Source organism: Euprymna scolopes, chromosome 39, assembly GCF_053919585.1.
Source record: "Euprymna scolopes isolate OS-2025 chromosome 39, ASM5391958v1, whole genome shotgun sequence".
NCBI classification, from domain to species: Eukaryota; Metazoa; Mollusca; class Cephalopoda; order Sepiida; family Sepiolidae; genus Euprymna; species Euprymna scolopes.
The window spans coordinates 29200231-29225353 of NC_136520.1; the positions used below are offsets into that span (position 1 = coordinate 29200231).

Consider the following 25123-nt stretch of genomic DNA (forward strand, 5'->3'; position numbering starts at 1 on the left):
TGTTTTAAGTATTAACCTCTAACAACGATAGGAAATCATTGTAAAAACAATATTTTTATACTTTTGGTTTGACACCCTATACGGATTAAAACGGATCAGATTTTGTTTCCTTGTCGGATTAAGGAAATCGGGGATTATTTACTAAGTCATTCTGATGGGATCTTTCTGTCAACAATGAGCTGAACATTGAAATTAATATCTTTTCTTTCTTCCTCCCTCTCTCTCTCCCTCTCTCTCTCCCTCTCTCCCTCTCTCTCTCTCTCTCTCTGTCTCTGTCTCTGTCTCTCTCTCTCTCTCTCTGATATGTATATATATATATATATACATATATATATATATATAACAATACATATATATATATATATGTATAACACCAACAATGTGGATAAAAATGAAAACAAGAAAGTAACAGAACAATAGTGACAATTACAACTACTATAACGAAAATAGAAACAGAACCAATATTAATAAAGATAACAACCGTAAAAAAAAAACAAAGAAAAACTCAATCACTCTAGCAGTATGGATTAAGGAATTAAAAGAAAGTAAAACTGAATATAAATTAAGATGGTCAATAATTGATAAGGGGGGAAAATATAAACCTAGCAAATCGAAAAGATCCAACCTATGTATATTAGAATCTTACCATATATTAATATCAAAAGAAAAATTATTAAACAAACGACTAGATGTAATCCGCGTGTGTTTGCACAGAAATGGATATTTAATTTCACGGACTAGAGCAGATTAGGAAAAGATAGTAAAAACGAAACGTATAATATAAGGAAAGAAAAAAGATGCAAGGGAGGTAATCCTAGATATAAAAAATGATATCATGAGAGTGACCTCCCCTGTAAACAGAAGGATCGGGTAATAATACGAATTCAAACACCAAGCAAAAAAAAAGAATATTAAAATAAACACGTGAAAGGGAAAAAAAAACGAAACTACGGGTTAAAACATATCTTCACATAACACCAAAAGATGGAGGAAGTGAGGAGTCATGGCTTTGGAAATCTTTTTACCCAAATACGATGTTCAGCATGTTAAAAATATACCTTTTGTTGTAAAAATCTAATGGATAAACATCTGAAGAAGTTGATGGGAACAGGATATTTTTATGGAAACATAAATCGTAAAATTGCCTACTCATTAATGAAACAGCTGCAATGGAAAAAATCCAGGAAATAAACGAAGGTTATAACAAGAAAACGTGAGTCTTTGAATTTTCAACAAAATTTTACACTATATGTATATATATATATATATATATATATATATATATATATATATATATATATATATATATAGATCCAATGAACCTAAAAGAGATATAAGAAATAGCAATTCTCTGAATGCATTATTATCTCATTCATTGCAGCAAAATCATACTTTTGAGTTCAAGCAAGCAAAAATAGTTCAATTTTTTTTTTCAGATATAAACCACAAAGGGAACTTCTTGAATCAGCACATCGCAAATTCAAGCACAATTAAACAACGTGGGGGTCGTTATATAATTGATCGCCATTAATAAGTAAACTCCTATTAAAAGAATTGATTTTATTTATACATACATTTCTGTGAGTCGTTCTGTTTATAATTGTTTATTTTTGGGGAAAAAATAACTTAGAGCCATTGAATTATAAGTGGCTTGCCATACTTATAGGCAAATGTGCACTGAACAGATACCACAATACTTAAAGTTACATTCAAATTTTTATATTGATTTTTAAATGAAATTGTTAGTTGAAAGTACAGAATAGTTAAAAACACTCTCCCCATCTTAAGAATGGCTTTTTAAATAGAAAATGAAAATAAAATGTAACTTTTTTTATTTATTTTAAACAAACATTCATGCCCCATTGGGTCAATAATGTAATTTATATGTTAATAATAAGGTCAATAAAACTAATTAAGATAATGCGGAAATGAACGATGTAAAAAAAAATGCAGAAAGTATTAACAATTGTTTATTTGGATAATTTAAACGCGAAAAAAAACAATTAGAACGCTGAAAACGTACACAGTTAAATAATACGTTTTATTGTCGCGTTGATTATTTATTTGTAACACAATTTTAAAAAAACATATTTTCGGGGTTATTTTGGTCTCGGTAGTGTAGAAGAAAATGTATGCATGTTTAAGCAATTTATGTTTATTTGTTTACGCTGCTATGGGTTTATGTTTATGTACGCATACGCAACCGGAAGTCGTAAACCGGATGTGTGGTTACAACACCCGTTACAAGGTCATTTGAGTTTTATAATTATATATATATACATATATATATATATATATATATATATATATATATATATATATATATATATACATATATCAATTAATCGTGAGACCCTGCACTGATGATTCCTGAAAAGATGAAATACTAGTGTCTGTAGGTATTTAATAATGATTATAGTAAATAATAACGTCATCCCCTTTAAGAAACTTGTTTCTTATCATTGATTACTTTCAGTTGTAATAAAATCGTTCAACTTAGCTCATATGCGCTGATCGTCATATAATGATTAGATCACTCTGACCGATATTAAAAGCATTTAAAAAGAGTTAATGTTTAAATTTCAAATGTATCTCGCGGTTGACGGTAGTCGAATAGTTCGGATCCTTGCTAGTGAAGCTAAACATGACTTCTGTTGCCGGGGTTCGAATCTCTCGACTGGCGTTAATCGTAAGACCCTGCACTAATGATTCCCGAAAGAATGAAACGCTAGTGTCTGTAGGTATTTAATAATCGTTATATATATATATATATATATATATATATATATATATATATATATATAGATATATAGATATATAGATATATATATATAGATAGATAGATATTGTATCTAAGGTGGGGCGGTCCAGGTGACAGCAATGGAGGGGGTGACACAATGACAGTGGGGTGACATTTAAGCAGACTGCCCCGGATCACGTTTACTCTGGTACCCCACTGACCTGAGTAGAGCAAGTTTAAAGATGTCGATTTTCTACTGGAATGAAACGCAGAAGGTTCTATGTGACTTAATTGCCGTGTATTTTTATAACTTAATTACGTTTTATAGGCCCATATCATTTTACGCGTCCATGCGCTTCTTGCTCCTAAAAGGGCCTCTTTCGTTTTCTACCACACCCTCTTTTTGAGCCATGTGATGTCATGTTCATTTCTATTATATTTCCACAACGTATGGATTTGAACATCAGAATCACTAAGTCAACCCTGTGTGAACTCTCAGCGAGTTTGTTTTGTTTTTTGTTTTTTTTTCATTTCCTATGATTCTCAAAAACCTTTTTTACAAGTGGATTGACACGCTTAATAGCCAACATGAATGCAAGTCTCTTATTTATTCCCCCCTTGATGATAGACAAACAAGAAGCAACTCATTGTTAAGAAAGTGGGAATCTATTAGTTGTTAAATGTAAAATCGTTATCGTATCCTTATCAGCGCCTTTCACCAAGGTCACAAAAGGATGTTTAGTGAGAGCATCAACACACATACACACACACGCGCGCACACACACACACACATACATACATACATACATACATACACACATGCATATATATATATATATATATATATGTAGTTTGAAATTGGTATATTGTGGCAGCATTTTTTCATTCAAGCAAATATTATTAAATACAACGGAGACATTTTTTCTTATAATTCTTTTTTTCAATTTTTCAATTTTTCGTATTGTCTTTTTTGTTTCAAAATCAAAAATATTAATAAAGGATCCATACATGTTGCTGTTACGAGCGCTTTCGATTCGTCCATGAATCATCATCAGGTGTTAAAAATACAGGATTGCGAAAATGAGGATTAAAAATGAAAACTAAAATATATATATTCAGTGATGAGTTAAAATAAAAGTCGATTAAGAATAAAAGTCGATTAAAAATTCGAGTGTTAAAACCAGCAAGTTCGTAGACACAATGTACGAAGTCCGTCCAACACGGACTACGCAAGACATTTCAGAACGTTACTGATTTTTTGAAATGCAATGTCATTTATATTAGGTTGAAGAGTTCTAATGTACGACGCTTCAAGAATCTTTAATTTTTTTTACATTATTTTCCCGTTGTATAATTTTTGTGTTGTCAACGAGGACCTTTCTAACATTGGAGGGGGGACAGCTATGTTCTTTTTTTAAATGTTTGTAAATCGCGCTTGTGTCGTTAAGGTGCATAGTTATTCGCCGGGACAACGTTGTTGTTGTATGCCCAATGTATGTATTATTTTTGAAGTTACATTCTCCAATAGAGCATTTAAATTTATACACTACATTGGTTTGGTCCAACGTTTTTATCACCGGTGAAGAGTTGTTTTTAACCACAAGGTTTTGTGTTCGAAATTTCCTATAATAGATAATAAATTTAATTTTAAAATTACTATCAACAGGCGTCAAGTATCTTCGTATAATATTTTTTATTGCATTTTCTTCGATTCTGAAATTAGGCGTCATTTGATTTTGGTAAAATATATTAATGGGGTTTGCATTGCGGTGTTGGCTAACGTTATTATTCTGGTTATCGGAAGATTGTAGCATTTTTTTTATTTGTTCATCAACAATGTAATTGGGGAAATGATTATTGATGAGTACTTGTTTAATGTTTTTTATTTCAATTAGCAATGCTTTTTTGTGGAGGATATCATTTTTGCGCGATTTAGTAAATTTTTTATTATGGCTATTTTGTACCTTTGTGGACACTCACTTTTAAAGTTCAGTAGGCTAGAGTTTATGCTAGTTGGTTTTTTTATATACAGATGTATTACAAGTGTTATTAGACGTATCAATAAGGACATCAAGAAATGGAATTTTATTGTTATTATTTAACTCTACTGTGAATTTTAAAATTGAATTTTCTTGAAAGAGGTGTTGTAATTGGTGTATCTGTTCATTATTTTCAGCTAAAATGAGAATGTCATCCACGTAGCGTACATAAATTAGGGGTTTTATGTTGTTTTTAAATATTTTGTTCTCTAAGTCAGCCATGTAGAATTCACTTAGGGTTGGACCGAGGACTGATCCCATTGCCACACCGTCTATTTGAGTATAAATGTTACCATTGTGGTCATACAACCCGATTCTATAAAAAACACAACTCGGTACTTACTACCGATTTAAAAAATGCTGCCAAAGAACTACGTAACCACCCTAATATAGTTATAAAAAAAGCTGATAAATCCAATATTTTCGTCATTCTCAATAAATCCGATTATGATGAAAAACTTAAAAATATTATTAATGATAATACGAAATTTAAAAAAATTAGTAAGAATCCTACTAATACACTTAAAACGCAAGTCAATAAACTAATTACAGCTAATAATGCACAAATTAGTAATTATCAACTCCCTAAAATAATTGGAGACTATAAACCTGGTTACTTATATGGCACAGTCAAGACACATAAACCTGATTTCCCTCTCCGACCTATTATATCCCAAATTCCGACTCCCATCTATCGCCTAACAAAAACACTAAACGAACTTATCAGCCCATATATTCCTAGTAAATATAGCGTTAAGTCCACACACGAACTAATACAAATATTAAAATCAATGCAACCAGAAAACAAAATAATTTCTTCCCTTGACGTAGAAAGTTTATTTACAAATGTACCTGTAGTAGAAACAATAGATATAATTATCAAGAACATTTATAATAATCCATCACTCCCCCCACTTAAAATTAACAAAAGAGTTTTTAAAAAATTGTTACTAATTTGCACTACAGAAGTACCCTTCTATGACCACAATGGTAACATTTATACTCAAATAGACGGTGTGGCAATGGGATCAGTCCTCGGACCAACCCTAAGTGAATTCTACATGGCTGACTTAGAGAACAAAATATTTAAAAACAACATAAAACCCCCAATTTATGTACGCTACGTGGATGACATTCTCATTTTAGCTGAAAATAATGAACAGATACACCAATTACAGCACCTCTTTCAAGAAAATTCAATTTTAAAATTCACAGTAGAGTTAAATAATAACAATAAAATTCCATTTCTTGATGTCCTTATTGATACGTCTAATAACACTTGTAATACATCTGTATATAAAAAACCAACTAGCATAAACTCTAGCCTACTGAACTTTAAAAGTGAGTGTCCACAAAGGTACAAAATAGCCATAATAAAAAATTTACTAAATCGCGCAAAAATGATATCCTCCACAAAAAAAGCATTGCTAATTGAAATAAAAAACATTAAACAAGTACTCATCAATAATCATTTCCCCAATTACATTGTTGATGAACAAATAAAAAAAATGCTACAATCTTCCGATAACCAGAATAATAACGTTAGCCAACACCGCAATGCAAACCCCATTAATATATTTTACCAAAATCAAATGACGCCTAATTTCAGAATCGAAGAAAATGCAATAAAAAATATTATACGAAGATACTTGACGCCTGTTGATAGTAATTTTAAAATTAAATTTATTATCTATTATAGGAAATTTCGAACACAAAACCTTGTGGTTAAAAACAACTCTTCACCGGTGATAAAAACGTTGGACCAAACCAATGTAGTGTATAAATTTAAATGCTCTATTGGAGAATGTAACTCCAAAAATAATACATACATTGGGCATACAACAACAACGTTGTCCCGGCGAATAACTATGCACCTTAACGACACAAGCGCGATTTACAAACATTTAAAAAAAGAACATAGCTGTCCCCCCTCCAATGTTAGAAAGGTCCTCGTTGACAACACAAAAATTATACAACGGGAAAATAATGTAAAAAAAATTAAAGATTCTTGAAGCGTCGTACATTAGAACTCTTCAACCTAATATAAATGACATTGCATTTCAAAAAATCAGTAACGTTCTGAAATGTCTTGCGTAGTCCGTGTTGGACGGACTTCGTACATTGTGTCTACGAACTTGCTGGTTTTAACACTCGAATTTTTAATCGACTTTTATTCTTAATCGACTTTTATTTTAACTCATCACTGAATATATATATTTTAGTTTTCATTTTTAATCCTCATTTTCGCAATCCTGTATTTTTAACACCTGATGATGATTCATGGACGAATCGAAAGCGCTCGTAACAGCAACATGTATGGATCCTTTATTAATATTTTTGATTTTGAAACAAAAAAGACAATACGAAAAATTGAAAAATTGAAAAAAAGAATTATAAGAAAAAATGTCTCCGTTGTATTTAATAATATTTGCTTGAATATATATATATATATATATATATATATATATATATATATATATATATATATATATATATATATATATATATATTATTCTCTTTTCCGATTTTTCTGGATATCTTTTCGATTTAATTCGAATTCAAACCTTTGCAACCAATAAAAAAAAACTATAAATATACCAAGCCTCAAAGAAAAAAAAAACGATAACAACAACAATCACTCCTGACAACGATCTGATGCACCAATAAAAAGCGCTTGAGAAAAATATGGCTGAACAACAACTTTTGGGCGCCATTATATACATATGCCAGATGAAATAAAAAAGACCGCTCGGCGAATTGAAAAGATATCCAGAAAAATCGGAAAACAGAGTCATTCCTTTTTCCGATATTTTCTGGATATCTTTTCTATTCGCCGAACGGTCTTTTTTATTTTATCTGGCATATTGTATATAATGGCACCCAAATTCTTCTCAAGCGCTTTCTATTAGTGCATCCAATCGTCGTCAGGAGCGATTTTTGTTGTTATCGTTTTGTTCACTCAGACGTGTTTGAATAATGACTTGCTGCCAAAATATTCAAATACATACACACACACACACACACACACACACACACACACATATATATATATATATATATATATATATATATATATATATATATATATATATATACGTTTACATCTTCTTGTAGTGATCAACAACATATGTTTTAAGTTATAACTGCTAAGAACGATAGGAAGTCATTGTCATTTATATATTTAATTTGTTTTTACATGAGCAGCAATATGTTGCTACACAATCATGAGCATGTTTCGGTCAACTAGTTTTAGTAACTAGATCTATTCAGGTGATACAGCTTGTATGAAACCAAAGTTTGCAATGAAAATCTCAGATAATCTTCCGGTAAAGTCGTCAAGAAACAGAAACAAGGGATGGGGTTTAATTGTGTGTAAACAAGATTAAAAGGGGTTTGGATCATCGTTTATGTTGGGGTGTAGGAATAAAGTAGACAGAGAAGGGGTTTAAGAAGTCAAAGTGGAGACAGTGAAATATCGGAAGGAGATGTTATAAGCATGCACGTTGCCCATCTCAACTACTAAATATAGTGTGCGTATCGGGTCAATTAAGGGGTGAGTGTGAATTTTATTAGTATTTCGGAATATTCCTGCGAAAAAAATTTTAGATTTAAACCGGGTCATCCATATATATATATATAAGCACAATTGTGTGTGTGTGTGTGTGTGTGTGTGTGTGTGTGTGTGTGTGTGTGTGTGTGTGTGTGTGTGTGTGCATTTTTTCTGTATGTCCACCAAAGGCTTTTTTTGCCAGGCTTCTCGATCGGGTTACTCCTTCTTAAAACTTTTTATATGCCCCCTAGATGATAATATCTACCAGTTATGACCGGGGGTCACGTCTATCTTTAATTTGCACGATTTTACGCGCTATTTTCAAGATTTATTTTTCGATCGCCGCATAAAAAAAGTGAATGCTGGAGTGGGGGAAATAGAAACTGGCTTGCAGCGCCAAACTTAGTTTGACCTTAATAAGGTCAAACATCACTCGACTTAACTTTCTCGTACCTGTCAATTTCACTTTATAAACGTTAAATTAAGACACTTTTTCACTTCCTCTCTCCTCGTGGCCGAGATAGTTAGGTGTGACGTTTTTTCCCCCTTTTGTTTTCACCTTCACGTCAAGGCTTCAGGTTCGAGCCTACTTTCCTATTAAAACTTTTTTTCTTTTACACCTCCAAACACCTGGCCAACGTTTTTTTAACAGGATTATTTTGATCTACTCCTCCAACACACACACACACCTCCAAACACCCGGGCAACGCCAGGTACCCCCGCTAGTCTATAATATAAATCTCGCCTGTCTGTTTAAATGTATGCACGTATGTATGCCGAAAACTTTCGACAGATGCGACAGGTTTTCACGAGATCAGTATCGTTTTGAAGCTCGTCCCTTCGGACGACAAATATCGAAAAAAATTGTCCAAAATGTTAATTCCTTCACCCTCAACTGGGCACTTTTTTACTAGGAGTGGTCGCTTTTTTCGCCGATATTTCGAAAGTCATCCGCTCTTTTCGATTATCTAGTCTCAACTTAAATATACGTCACTTCAGGTTTGGCAATGGACGCAACAGCAAACACGTCACATTTTTTTTCACATTCTTATCCTCCTTCGCGGTAAAGGTTCGAGCCTGCCTGCCTACTACCATTTTTTTTTCATACCTCCAAACACCCGGGCAACGCCAGGCACCCAGACTAGTTCAGTTATAAAGTGCTTCTAAGATGACCCGGATTTCACCGTGTACCCTTGCCGTTCCCTACTGCCCCCCATATATATATATATATATCCGTCCCTTCACACAAAGATTAACTGTGAAAAAAGACTTCTTGTTTTTTTGTTGTTTTTTTTTTGTTTTGTTTTGTTTTGTTTTTTTGTTTTGTTTTTTGCTTATTTTATGATATTTTTGGAACATGGATTTTCTTTCTTTATACGTGAGCAACGATTTTTCTATTTCTAAAATCTTCAATATTTTTTTACATCCGTTGTCTGGACCCCCATCCCACAACCGGTTCGGCATCACATTTGTAATGTTTAACCCTTTCCCTGCCTCCTAATAACAACAATAAAAAGCCAATTCAAGATTTTTTGTTGTTTTTTGTTGTTGTTTTTTGTTGTTGTTGTTGTTTTGTTTTTTGTGTTGTTTTTTCAACTCGCGTTAGCTCACTTCTAGCCTATTTATTTAATGCGTAAGAAAGACACACATTGGGAAGCAAATAATAAGTCTGAAGTGAATTCGGAAAGAAAATCCTCCACTCTAAATAAAATGTCAATTGTATGAGTTTGTTTTCTTTAGGGGGGGGGGTCATGAAAAATAATAATAATAATAATAATAATAATAATAATAATAATAATAACTAGTGTGACCTGTGGAAATTCCACAGTGGCATCTTTCCATCATTGCCGCTGAACAGTCTGTGAACGTTCAGCATAAATGGAAACCCCGCGAAATGATTGTATCCCTTTTGTTAAAACTGTAAAAGTATTTATCTAAGTAATCAGATTAATGTAGTGTCAGAATATATCTGGTTGTTACGGTTTATCTCCAATATCCTTATAAAAGTCTGTGACATATTTCGATTACATGGACGCCCGGAGCAAAAGGAAACCACACAGTATCATTATCCCAACTTTAGACAGAACAGATACTACTCTTGGATCCTAGCCAGAAGACCAAGAAGGTATATTTTAGTTTCACGTACAGCCCAAAAGCGACACAATTTTTTTTTATTTTACATTGGGTCTTTGGTGATCGGGAGATCCTATTTATTAAAAAAAGAAGGATAGAAAATGATAGCATACAATGTGTGTGTGTGTGTGTGTGTGTGTGTGTGTGTGTGTGTGTGTGTGTGTGTGTGTGTGATTATGGAAGTTGAAGAAGATAGAAGTTGTACGTAGTGTACTATAGTAGCGATGGGGAGTGTGACAAAAGGATTTGACAAGTGTGTTGAGAAAATTAGGATCCATTACAATGCTGGAGTACTTCAGAAGACTGCCTTGATGGAAACCACCAGAATCTTGTGGGAAGTGCTGGAAGATTGAGAAAAGAAGATGCTGATAGCCTATGGTCATTTGTTATAACCCGCCTATCAGTATAAAATCGGCAAGACTAACAGCCAAACATAAAATGTGGAATCCTAAAAGTTCCAAGTTCGAAACAAATTCGTTTCAAATAAACACTTTCATCAAACCTTTTTTTTTTTTTTTTTACACAGTGATCACCACTTATCAAGGCCAGGAAGCCACTCAGGGATAAGGGTTATTACAAGTACATTACGTTAGTGTGGAGATTTGATGAAGTGTTTAATTAAGGGGGTGGTTCATTAGGAATTTGTTAACATTGGACTTGAAGACATCCAAGTTGTAGTCCGGAGGGAAGCAGGCAGATGGAACAAAGTTCCACAGGCGTGCAGTTCTAAGAAGCTAACCTTGTGTCCAACATCTTGGAGAAGAGGTAAATTAATAATAGCAACAACAACAACAACAACAACAATAATAATAATAATAATAATAATAATAATAATAATAATAATAATTATTATTATTATTATTATTATTATTATATATGCGTGTGTGCGCATGCGTGTGTGTGTAAAAACTCCTCAGAAACAAAAAATGTTCTTCTTCAGATAAAATACATATATCAAAGAACTTACTGTTGATTTCATATGCCGGCCTTTCTGCTTGTGTGGTAATAAAATTTTTCAAATGCACTTGTGATGTTAAGCTGTTTAACTTGCTAACTTTCGTCAAAATCGCCTGTTCTTTCTGCCGTCGGATTATTTCGATTATTTTCTTATCGATAGTTACCGAAGACATTCCGATATAAAACCTATCCAAGAACCCTGCCAGGCACATAAAGTACCTGCGTGTGAAATTTAATAAAAATCAACGCAGTCGTTTTCTATGGCGGTCAGGTGCGAACAAACACCCTATAATTTTATTATACCATATTTCTTCAAACTAAAACATAATTATCAAAGTATACTTACGCAGATAGATATGAAAAGTCTTTATTAAAGTTTGTGCCTATTTCCATTCTATGGAGGCCAGGCGCGAACGCAGACCCCACAATTTTATTATACCATACCTATTTAATTTAAAACATACTTATCAAAGTATTCTTATGTACATCTATATCAAAAACACTTGTAAACGTTTTTTTTTTTAATTTTTTAATTTTTTTATTTCTATACTTTGTGGACCAGGCGCGTACGAAGACCCCACAATTTTACTGAACCACCGTTCTGCCAGATCAAACATACCCATTCCTGTGTCTCGATACATCTTCTATCATTATATGCAATCAGTTTTTAAAATAGCCAACCATATAGGGACCTATTCGTGACCAGATACACACACACACACAGAGACATTCAGCTTTATATATATATATATATATATATATATATACACTAGAAGATTTATTGTTAAATATTGATCATTGACAGACACTCCTTACTGCTATATACGTTGCTAAATACTCCTTATTGTTATATGATGTATAGCTAAGTGTCCCATAGTGTTGAATGATCCTTATTATTTTGTCTATTTTGATTATTCGAACAACTGTTCCCACTGTTTTCATCTCTAATATTTTTCTCGCAACCTTTCGGCCGATGTAAACTTTCTTCAGATGTGTCGAGAACCGTTTTGTCCAACTCAGGAATTTGTACAGAATTTCGAGCAGGACACTAAGGCATAACCAAATTCTAGATTGATGAAACAAGAGCAATCTACGTCCATGGATGTTATAAAAGGTTCCGTTCGAAATTCCGTATATATTCAAGAGTTCGGCACAAGGATACCAGATTTGACAAGATGCGCCTGAAGAAGGTCTGAGGTTGCATTGGGCGAAATATTATGAGCATAACATCGAAGAGTAGTATAGATAACACAAATCTTTTATGGTTGAAGGTTCAATGCTTAAGTAATTCTTGATTCTAGTCTTGTGTTGCCTGTACTGGTGATTGAACCTTTAACCTTCACACGGACTGTCGCACATAAAACTGACTATATTTAATACTTTATCTGTTGCGTCACCGATCCATCTTTCGTACAGATGATACTAAGATAATAATAATTAAGAATTACAAGCAAAAGTAAAATGAAGAATTCCGTTCGAAATTCTGTATAGATTTTCAGAATTCTGACATAAAAATTCCACATTTAACAAGACGCATCCGAAGAAGATCAGAGATTACGTCGGTGGAAACATTGTGAGAAAAACATTGCTGGCGCGAATATTAGTTCAACAAATACAAATAGTTCTGAATTTTTTAGATGAGGATTTTTTTATTCATATTATTTGAAATTTTCGGACTATTGTTCTCATTGTTTCATTCGCACAACGTTTCGGTCGATGTAACATCCGATCTTCTTCAGGTTTATCACGCCGTACATCAGAATTTGGACGAAATTTCGAACGGAACTATTTATTTACTTCAAGTGGGTAACATGTTCTCGTTCCGTCAGCTATAACTGGATAGAGGTCCTAAGTAATTTTCAATTATATTTTTCGATCGCCACACTGAGGATTGAATCCTCAGCCATCAGGAGAACGTCACTTTTACAATTGAATCTTCCAAGTACTCTAACCACTGCGTCACAAGTCCTTGCGAACAGTACAAATTTTAGGAGCCTTAAATCTATTTCGAAATTCTGTCCAGATTCCCGAGTTTGACAGAAACATTCCCGAGTTTGTCAAGATACTCCTGTAGAAGGTTAAGGGTTACATTGACCGAAACACTGTGCAAATAACACTCAAGATTAGAACAGTTTCAAATAATACAAATTATTAATCTTTATGAATTGATAATTTGCATTATGGTTCCCATCTAGGATATTAATCGGCCGATGTAATTCCGAAATTAATACTCCTTGTATTTTCAGACATTACTAATGTCTGTCTTTCCATTATTGCATTTTATATCGCAGGGTTTTCCAATCAAGGTCGTCCACAGGACTCTGGGTTTCTTTAAGAACTTGCTAAGGATTCATTCAATAAATAGGATAGGGATTCTTACACCGTTGCACAGATGTGCGAGCGCATTTTTCAGTTGTTTTGTTTTATAAACCTAATTCTCTTGTAGATGTACGAAACCGTGAATAAACTTGAAAAAAGGGTCCAGACACAGTAGAATCCCGAGATATGGTATTAAAAATTAGTAACAAAATACAGTACAGTATATAATGCACATGTATATAATCAAATAACATTAAAAATAACACCGTAAGGCGGGAAAATACCGTAACCAGTAGCCGGAAAACATTGTATTCCATATCGTAACCTGAAAAAACATTGTATCCTAGGGTCACCGTATTCAAGGGTTTTACTGTATTATGTGTTCAAACTTGTTGTTAGAAAAATATTATTCGTATTGAAATGAATAAGATTGTAAAATAGTGTCTTATGTATGGGATTCCTCATGATGTCACCGTGTTTTCAAGTGTTCTACGAAGGCAAAACGTTGGGAAACATTTCTCTACTGTAATAAACTATTCTTGCTTAGTGTTACTTATGCTTTTCAATCGGCAACAACCTTTCATTAGTTAGACATATTTTATACACAATTTATTGCTAATATATATATATATATATATATATATATATATATATATATATATATATATATATATATATATATATATATATACTGCATAATCATGTTGACACGCTGGTTCCCGTCAAATCATAGAAGTTAAGTAACGTTAATACTGATCAATACAAAAATGGGTGAGCATTTGGGAATTCCAGACGCTGAATGTGCTCTCCGTTTATCTCGGCATTGTTTTCATTCGTCCTGGACTTCATCTTGCCAATGGACTCATACAGTATCGAGTCAGGAGAGATGTTATTGAAAATTGTGCAAGCCTTGACTCACAATTACTCATGCAACTATCCTTACAGGGGATACCCATTGTCTCTTGAGACTGAATAGCGGCATCGATTGCTACGAATTGATCATTAATAAATGCTCCTTATTTATTTTCTGAGAAAGCTGGTTAAACCTGCTTAGGGTGAGTGATATTTCAGTACAGTACTCCTTATTACAACACACGTTGCTAAATACTCTTTATTACAATATATGTTGTTAAATACTTGATATTACAACATATGTTGCTAAATACTCCTTATTATAACGCAAGTTGCTAAATACTCTTTATTACACACATATGTTGCGAAATACTCCTTATTACAACACATGTTGTTAAATACTCTTTATTACCACATATGTTGCTAAATATTTCTTATTTTTATGAACTGTATTACTAAATATCCATATTGCTAAATGATCCCTGTTATTGCCCTTGTATTTCCCATTAAATTCCTTGATACTAAATGTCTTTGAAGATTGATTGTATGTTTTGATTATTTTCTTTTTTGCTTGATTTTTTTGTGAGAAAAATATTTTACTTTTTTACTAACCGTTTGCTTGCGTTTTCTTTCTCGTTTCGAATTTAAAGGATGGCGTTACACGGTTCATGCGTATCTCTTCTCCGAAGAGATTCAGATCACAGGTAAAACAAAAATGTAGTCTAAACGATTCGTGTAGTTGTTAGCATTAGAAAAGTTATTTATTGTTTGCATGTTTAGAAGGTTTGCAACCCTTGCATGTTTACTGTTTTTACGTAGTAGATGTTTGCTTAGCATTGGCTTTTTTTGTGTTTCAGTGTGAAATTAATGAAGAGACAACAGTTATAAATAAAGCGAACTATGAATATGTGTGTCGATATGCTGTTTGTTATGGTCTCATACATTATTCGTGCAGAAACAGACATGACGATAGAATATGCTTCACGTAATGCATTGGCACTTTTATTATTTTTATTTTATGATCCCAAGTAAATTATTCTAGTCTACCTCAATAAAACAATGTGCCTAAGAAAGATAGAGTTTTCTATTTGTTATGCGTAGGTATTTTATGCTGGTTGTTTTATGATCTCAGGTGCATTATTCAGGCAGAGACAGAGTATACTACTTAGTATTTTAAGAACCTACATGTTAACAAGTGGGTTCGTAACTGCTATGCTCTGCTATCATCATGCTAAATAAGAAACTCGTTCTGTTTCTTCCGTTTCCATGTGTCAATTTGGAACTCTTCAATATCTGATAACTTATATATAGTCTTTACATTCCTCTACAGGGCTAGGCTCTGTCGGTGGGGCATTAGAATACGCCGAATGCCCCCCTGCAGAGGGTAAAAGTCCCTCAATGGGGGTCCTGGATATGACCTTAAACTATATTCAGTGGTGAGGCCCCAGCTTGTGGGTTTTGGGGAGTGTGGAGCCACCCTTTAATTACCATTGCTCCCAGGTCCACTCTGACCCGGAGTGGTAGTACCTGTTAGGGTCCCAACTATGGGTTGAATAGAAACCGACGTGACAACAACAAATATATTCTATTTAAAAAAAAAAATCTTCAAAATCTTTGGATTCGGCATTAAATAACCCAAAAAGGGTTGATATGCCGTAAAACAAAAACAAACCAACCAACCAAAATCTACAGGGCTACTTTGTGCTTTAATGTTAAATTATTGAGGAAGTCACGGTTATAAATAGAGTGAACGATGAATATGTGTTGGAATGTTTTATGCTGTATATTTTATGATCCCAATAACATTATTTGAGCAAAGACTGTAAGGAAAACATAGTATGCTACTTGTTATACGTAGGCATCTTAATGCTATTTATTTTATGATCCCAGATACATTATTCGGGCAGAGACAGAGTGAATGGTATTTGAAAAGCCTAAATATTAACACGTGTATTCACAACTGCTATGTATCATTCTTATTATTGTACTTGATAATGCTGTATTTGTTTCTTCTATTTTAATGCGGCAAATTTAACTCTATAACTTCTGATAACTTACATGCAATCTTCGCCTCCTTACAAAACTACTTTGTGTTTTAATGCTTAATTAAAAAGAAGCAACAGTTATAAATACATAAAGTTAACAGTGAATATGTGTTGGTATGTTTATGCTTTTTAGGTGATCATCGCGGATACATTATTTAGGCAGAGACAGAGATGACGATAGAGTACGTCAAGAGTGTGTTGACATTGGATTTGCAGATTATTATAATGTAATATGCGAGGAAATGTTTATGAAAGATTGCGCATGCGCCAATATGTAATTTATTTACCTGTACTAACTGATTATGTATTTTTAGTCTCGAAAGGAAACCAGATACAAAAAGAAAAATACATGTTGTCTCTTCATTGAACTTTGAATTTTGGCTTGCAGTTTAGTCATTAAAAGGTTTTGTTTATAATTTTTGTGCACGATGAATTTTTTAATTACTAATTGATGGCTGTAGTAGTTTGTGAGTTTTATTTTAATGCCATTTTCATTGATTGTAATGTTAAATGACAGACATTGTTGTTCTATTAAGTTTTTTTTTAATATATATACAAGATGACTTTTTGGCGTGTTCGTTAAGCCATGTTTGTTCAACTCCAAATCGCCGATGTTCCTGTATGTGTTCCTACGCCAAAAGGTCACAGTGCTGATATCACTAGAAGTGATGTTCAAAATGTTATACTAAGAAGTTTATAAAATATTTCATTTATAATGTATAGTACACAGGTTTTTATTCATATAGAAATTTATGACGTATTTTAAGTATATAGAAACGTATAAATTATTTTCTTTATATAGGAATTATTAAAGTATTTTTATAGAGAAATTCATGAAAGATTTTATTTATATATGTAATCGGTGATGTATTTTTAGTTATATAGAAATTCATAAAATATTTTATTTATTTAAAATTTAATTACGAAATGCCTGGGTGCTCTTTGACAAAAGCGCAAAAATATTTCCCAGAACACGCGAGTACATACAGACGTGCGCGCCAGTGCACACACACACACACACACACACACACACACACACACACACACACACACACACACACACAACATATATTTTAATTAAGAAAATAATCAAGATTTAACTAAAAACAAAAATTGAGCATTTTTATAATAGCCAACAAAAAAAAGGATGATAAAATAAATATACAACAAATAAATATTACCAATAGCAAGATAAATTTATCTTCTACCAATCTGGAATAAGTCTTTTCTGTTTTAAATTATTTTAAAGCGTTTATTTACTATGAAAGTAAAATAATGTTAAGTGTATTAAATTAGAATGAAAGAACATAACGGTATTGTTACATCCGTATCTACTTTCGATAATTCCTCAAAGGTTGAAAATTAAATCAAATATTGATAGAAAATCATCCAATAAATGTTACCAATAGTGCGAAAATATAATGTTCCACGAGTAAATTGTTTAATTTTCGATTTAAGTGATTATGGAGATCCAGGTATGGCTTGAACGAGACCACCATTTTGTTTTTCGTTCTAACTCGACAGGCTTTATCCATTTTTGTTCAAAGTAAATAAACGCTTTAAAATAAGTTAAAATACAAAAAGTACTTATTCATGTAGGTAGAAGAATAACAGCTTCCCCTTGGTTACATTCATTTGTTGTGCATTTATTTTTTCACACCTTTTTTTCTGTTGTATTAGCTATTGTAAAAAAAAAATACTCAAAAGGTTGCTGTGTGTCTTTAAGTGGTCGGAAAGTAAAACTGGTCCAGTCCACACTCTGAGGTTTACTTTATATCGCCCAGTTTTGTTTTTTAGGCTGTTTACAATGGCTAAAAACAGCTACATTTAATCTCATTTTCCTTTTTGAATGAATTAGTATACGTCATAATGATACAGTCATACAGTACACACTTTTTAAAAAAATAATAAAATTTATTTTATTTATTTGGGTAGTTACTTAGTTATTCAACATTATTCGACATTTGAGATAATAGTTAGATTCGTAAATGACACAGGGGAGATCACTCTAAACAACTTCTTTTTTCATGGGAGATAACTCCTCTTATATACTTGTTTCAGAAGAAAACGTAAAAAATATTTGAATTGATATAGACATTGCGAAAAGTGGGAGGTTAGTTCAGACTATTATTCGACCTTGGAAAGTCGTCATCCCAAGTATTACCTCCTTATTAGAGGCACTATAGGTTTATTAATTGTCTAGTAAGGACCTCTTATTGATAAAGATTGCTGACGAAACCACACAGGTAGTTTCATTCACCCAAATTCATAATTGTCTGAGTTACCGTTGTTTCTTAGAAAGACACTTTCCGAAAGATGGCAACTATATTTTCCCACCGACTTTTCATGAGCATGATACAAATTGCTATAGTTTCAGGTTTTATTATTATTATTATTATTAATTCTCTTTTTGCAAAATATTCCAAGACATTAATCTCATTTGAGGGGGGGATTATTTGAGAGGCTTAATCAAAAAAATTATCATAATTAACGTGATGGAAATAGAAATTAATAAAGATTCTTTATAGAATCGCGCTTTTTTTACTGTTTATTGCAAACCAAATTATTGCATATTTATTTGGATAATAAAGTTAGTTATGGGTTTGATTAGGGTTTATGAAAAACGGTTCGGTTTAAATTCTGTAGAAGTAGCTAAAATAAAATGCTTCTTTTGAATTTGAACCGAACCGATTTTTGCCGAATTAAACCCAAAACTTCGGTTAGAGTTATGATTAAAAATAAAAAAAAAAATTTTTAAATAAATAAATAATTAAAAAAAAAAAACTCAGTTAAAATTTTATAGAATTATCGCAATAAAAATGAAGGTTTCTTTTTTAATTGTTCGTTTTTGTTGCTTGTTTGCTTGCATGCGCGTGCGCGTGTGTGTGTGTGTGTGTGTGTGTGTGTGTGTGTGTGTGTGTGTGTGTGTGTGTGTGTGTGTGTGTGTGTGTGTGTGTGTGTGTGTGTGTGTGGCCATTTCATTTTTCCATATGAAGTATTTGGTCCTCTTTAAGAAAAGGCTTTCGGGACCCCTTAGCATCACTCACGGAGCCCCAAACTAAGCTCCTAGATCCCACTTTAGGAAACCCTGTTTTAGACTACTCTCGTTGCAATAGCACAGTCTCTGTTGAATTTATTATTCACAAAAACGATTGATGTAAGAAAGGAAACAGTTTTCTTCGCTTCTATCTAGGCCGACTGGTTCGAGAACTGATGTAGATAATAATAAAATATTCCTTTCCATTTCTTTATAATAATCTCATTTACGCGGGCTAATGTCTAAAGGTAGATAACTCTAATTTTACTTTTTCATGGGAGATAACTCTTAAAATCTTTTTCTGAAAAGAAAGAATTTGCAAATATTTGTTTATACATAAAATTAAAGAATGGTTACATTGAGGCGGATTGTTCCCAAAAGTTATGCTAAATCTTAGCGACTGAATTTGGCTGATTTTCTTGACAGCAGCAGAGCAGCGAATTAACTTACCGTATTAATTTGTTGACCGATTTTTTTTAAAGATTTCTCTGTAATAAAGCTTTTTAGTTTTACCTTTAGCAATTACCTTTGATAAATACTGTTTAATTCAATTATTTGTTAATTAATTTGATGAATACTGTTTAATTCAATTATTTGTTAATTAATTTGATAAATACTGTTTAATTCAATTATTTGTTAATTAATTTGATAAATACTGTTTAATTCAATTATTTGTTAATTAATTTGATAAATACTGTTTAATTCAATTATTTGTTAATTAATTTGATGAATACTGTTTAATTCAATTATTTGTTAATTAATTTGATAAATACTGTTTAATTCAATTATTTGTTAATTAATTAGTTCATATTTGTAAAATAACAATAAAAATAATTTTTCGTAATTTTTTAGATAAGGGTGAATATTATTTGAACTATTAAAACTACTGTTCTCACTCTGTATGTAATGTTTAAAAATATTTCGATCGATCTTCTTTTGTAAAATCTTGTCGAAAATTTAAACTTCGACTCCTAGAATTTTTATGAGTCTGACTTCGATCATTTTTCAAAACCTTCGACATCGATTCCGTCTCGGGTATTAAGTTAAAAATATCGGATCGGAGATGATTTAGCGTGAAATGGAGTTTTTGTGCAGCTTTATTTTTCTCAAACAACTTCCTTGTTGAATTTTTACTTGATTTTAAAATAAGTTTCAGTGAAAAAAATAACATTAAACATTTTTTTTAATGTTATAGGACGTTCAATTGTCTACGCAAAACGCGACCGGGGAAAAAAAAACATGGCATTGAGGTAGTTGCTTGTCTAGCCGCACTGATGAGCTGTAAAACAGCGAAACAGTACTGTATGTGGATGACTCTTTATATATATATATATATATATATATATATATATATATATATATATATATATATATATATATATATAAAGTGGGAAATTATGTTTTGTCTTACCAAAAAAGAAAGCACACACACACACACACACACACACACACACACACATATATATATATATATATATATATATATATATATATATATATATACTTGTTTATTGTTATATAAACATGCTCACATCCCGCTGCTACAAATAGCCATTTGTTTCAATCAAACAACAGATATCATCAGGCAGCGACTTGACTATTCAAAAGTTCAATGAATAACCTTTTATTTATTGAACTTTTGAATAGTCAAGTCGCTGCCTGATGATATCTGTTGTTTGATTGAAACAAGTGGCTATTTGTAGCAGCGGGATGTGAGCATGTTTATATAACAATAAACAAGTATTATCAGCTCTTTTTATTGAGCACTATCTAACAACCTCGTTGAATTCATTAGTCCATTACTTTTGAATATAAAAAAACCCGAGTATATATATATATATATATATATATATATATATATATATATATATATATATATATATATATATATTAGGGAAGATTTTTCCAAAAGTTTAATGTATTAAAATCTATTAGCCAAATATTAAGCAACATAATTAACATATAAACTTGCAAAAGCCAAAACAACACGGAGAAAGATAACATCATATTTGTATTTTTTATTTATTTATTTTTTTTTTTAATATTACAACGAAAAAAAAATTCTCCAACACCGGTTGTGGATTCATTAAAAGCACAATGAGACCATTAACACTGCTTGATACAATGAATAACAGAATGAAAATGTGTTAAGATACGTATTAATCCTGTATTTTTTTTCAACTTATCTGATGACATGTTTACCACGAAAATTTTTAAATAACATAAAATTTAAAATTGTCTGGTTGATGTTGAAAAAATGGTAATATTCGAAAAAAAAATATACAAATATGATGTTATCTTTCTCTTTGTTGTTTTGATTTTTTCAAGTATATGTGTGTATGTGTATATATATATATATATATATATATATATATATATATATATATATATATATATATATATATATATATATATATATATATATATATATATATATATATATATATATATATACCAAGAAGATGGATATTTTTCAGTAAGGGACAGGTTTAGCAAGTGTTAACAAATTATGGCGGTTCATCGCTAGGATTCTAAAAATTAAAAAAATGAATAAAGTATATAAATAAATAAAAAATAATATAAAATAATATAATACTTACTTTAGTTGAACCGATACATTTATTTTTTTAGCGTACACTTAAAAACAGTTAAGTAATATTAACGTTTACTCCTGACGAAAATTATCTTACAATTAAATTGAAATGACTAAGGGGCAAATTTTGATACTTGCAAGTTTCCGTAGATTTCATGGTAAAAAGATGTTAAAACCAATTTTAACCAACAAGTTTACAATTAAATATTTTTAATTGGTGACGACTTTACTATTTTAGAATTGTAGTTATTTTATATTACACTAAAATATTTTTGAATTGTAAAACCTTATTCTAATTTCTGTGTTTTAAAATTGACTTTTTAACGGATTTAAATCATTTAAATCTGTAAAAATTCATTTTTATAAGATTTTTTTAAAATTTTCTCTGCAATTCAGCTGATTCGAGAAATACTGTATCTTTTTTTTCCAAAATATAATAATATTGAATTCATTTCTATTTTCTATTTACGAATTCAAGATAGGTAAAAAAAACATAATGGCGAATACATAGGAACGTTGTTTCAAGGCGTCGATAATGTAAACGCGACTTTACTGTCGTATTTTCATTATTTTGCTTGCGCTGAAAATTTTTTTTGATATTTTTATTATTACTAGTTTATTCTCTTCGTTTAAATAGTACAAAATTTATGATATTAACTTAGATTAAAGTTACATCGTGTTACATGTAGAGGGCAATTCTATCGTGCACTTGGGAGATACCTATAGTACACGTGCTAATTATTTCAATAATTCGTTTTTGCTGCTGCTGCTGCTGCTGTTGTTGTTGTTGTTGTTGTTGTTGTTGTTGTTGTTGTTGTTGTTGTTGTTTTGTTCGTTTGTTTGTTTGTTCGTTCGTTTGTTTGTTTGTTTTTACTGTGTCCTTATAAAGAAAATCGGGTTATGTTTTACTGTCCACAGTTCTTCGAAAAAGTGGTAAAAAATCAAATATATAATAAATAAACGTTACCAAAGGCAAGATAAGTTACTCTTCTACCTAACTGGGTAAGTTTTTAGTGTTTTTACTTAACGTAAAATGTTCATTCGACTCGAAAAAAAAAAGCAAATTCAAAGAGTACGCGACCACAAGAAAAAAAAATGGCTGCATAACAAATACATTGTGTACACTTTTTGTTGTGGTCGCGTATCCTTTGAAAACGCTTGTTTTTTCGAGCCGAATAAGCCTTTTACATTTTAGTAAAAACACTAAAAACCTACTCAGTTAGGTAGAAGAGTAATTTATTTTGCCTTTGGTAACATTTATTTGTTATATATTTGCTTTTTTTACCATTTTTTTTCGAAGGAATGTGAACAGTAAAACATACCCGTAAATCGAATATGATTGTTGTCCTCCTCTCATTTGTAATGTAATTTTTACAAAATATAAAAATATTGAATTTATTTTTATTTACGAATTCAAAGTAAAGTAATATATATATATATATATATATATATATATATATATATATATATATATATATATACATACATATATATATATATATATATATATATATATATATATATATATATATATATATATATATATATATATATATATATATATAGCGAATACGATAGTGTAAATACGATTTTAGTCTCGCATTTTTTCATTATTTTCGTACACTGGAAATAAATTTTTGAAAATTAATTATTACTAGTCTATTCTCTTCTATTAGATCGTACGTCAATTATGATGACAATATCAATCTGCATTAAAGTTACATCGTGTTACATATACGTTGTAATTCTGTAGCGTGCTTTCGAAGTACCTATAGTACACATGCTGATTATTTGACGTTTTGGTGTCTGTTAAGATAGAATCGGCAAATCATTTTTTTCATATGTGGTTTTGAGTAAAAACAACTACTTACTTAATTGCCATGTCGAAAATAGTAATATATCAAAAAATTATGAAAATTCATTGAATAGAACAACCGCGACTGTGTTTTTAGTTTAAAAAAGAAAAAAAAAGTGTATCGGTATTGGCTAAAACAAAACATCCGCCATTAAACCGACGAAAAGGGAGATAAGTATGTCGCCTGTATTCGCAATCTTCGAGGTGTTTACATCTAGAGAAATTGTCATTCCCCCAATTATAATTTTTTAATATATTACCATTTTCGACATGACAAGTAAGTACTGTTGTTTTTGTTTAAATTAAAACATGTTTTGTAAAATCGATCTGTCGCCTCTATCTTAACAAGCACCGACTTTTTTTTAATAGGTCGTTTTATGTGTCGTTATTGTAGTAGTTTTTGTTGTGATTTTATGAAGAAATGCGAAACTGATTGATGTCCACCTCCATTTTTATTGCTCGCCATTTGTAATCGAAATACATAACTATTTTTGCAGCGACAGAATATGCATAGGGGAAGTTTGGACTCCCCTGCTTCTTCTCCAGACCGTAGTCGTCAGGTGAGAATAAGAAGTCATGCGGCCCCTTCCTGGATCCCATTTTTCTTCAATTACAAAAGTGCCCCTGTTGTGATTTAAGCATTCAGTTGCATACGACAAAAGCGCGTGAAAACAGTAATGGCTTCCTTTTATTTGGCGGCCGAAGGAGGGAGGAACAGATTTATCTGGCAAAGCAAAATACTGTGTTGAATTAAAAGAGTGTTTTACGTTTTATTTGATTCAAAAACATGCACGTAAAAAAAACAAACATGGCGATTTAATTTTAGCAAGGGAAGATAATCAAAACGGTGTCGAAATAAATTTAGCGAGGTCCGATAACTTGAACAATTATAACAGGAAATCTAGGTGCTTGTTTATATTGGTGATCTTTTAAACCAACACATTTCAGTTGAAAACATTATTACCTACTTACGTGTCATGGCAAAATTAGTGTAGATTCCAAA

General features: G+C 31.5%; 1 protein-coding gene across 8 annotated transcripts in view; it reads left to right on the forward strand.

Moving 5' to 3' along the window:
• Window positions 1-25123, forward strand: part of LOC145263693 (5'-AMP-activated protein kinase subunit gamma-1-like) — an 812476-nt gene that overhangs the window by 255800 nt on the left and 531553 nt on the right. For 4 of the 8 annotated variants that reach the window (XM_080120636.1, XM_080120622.1, XM_080120623.1 and 1 more), the window contains exon 2: window positions 15241-15294. The exons of 3 other annotated variants lie outside the window; for them this stretch is intronic. In XM_080120636.1, coding sequence (XP_079976762.1) covers window positions 15241-15294 — 54 coding nt within the window. Of the gene's footprint in view, window positions 1-15240; window positions 15295-24617; window positions 24681-25123 lie in introns of all 8 variants that reach the window. One more of the 8 variants, XM_080120635.1, reaches the window with a different exon arrangement.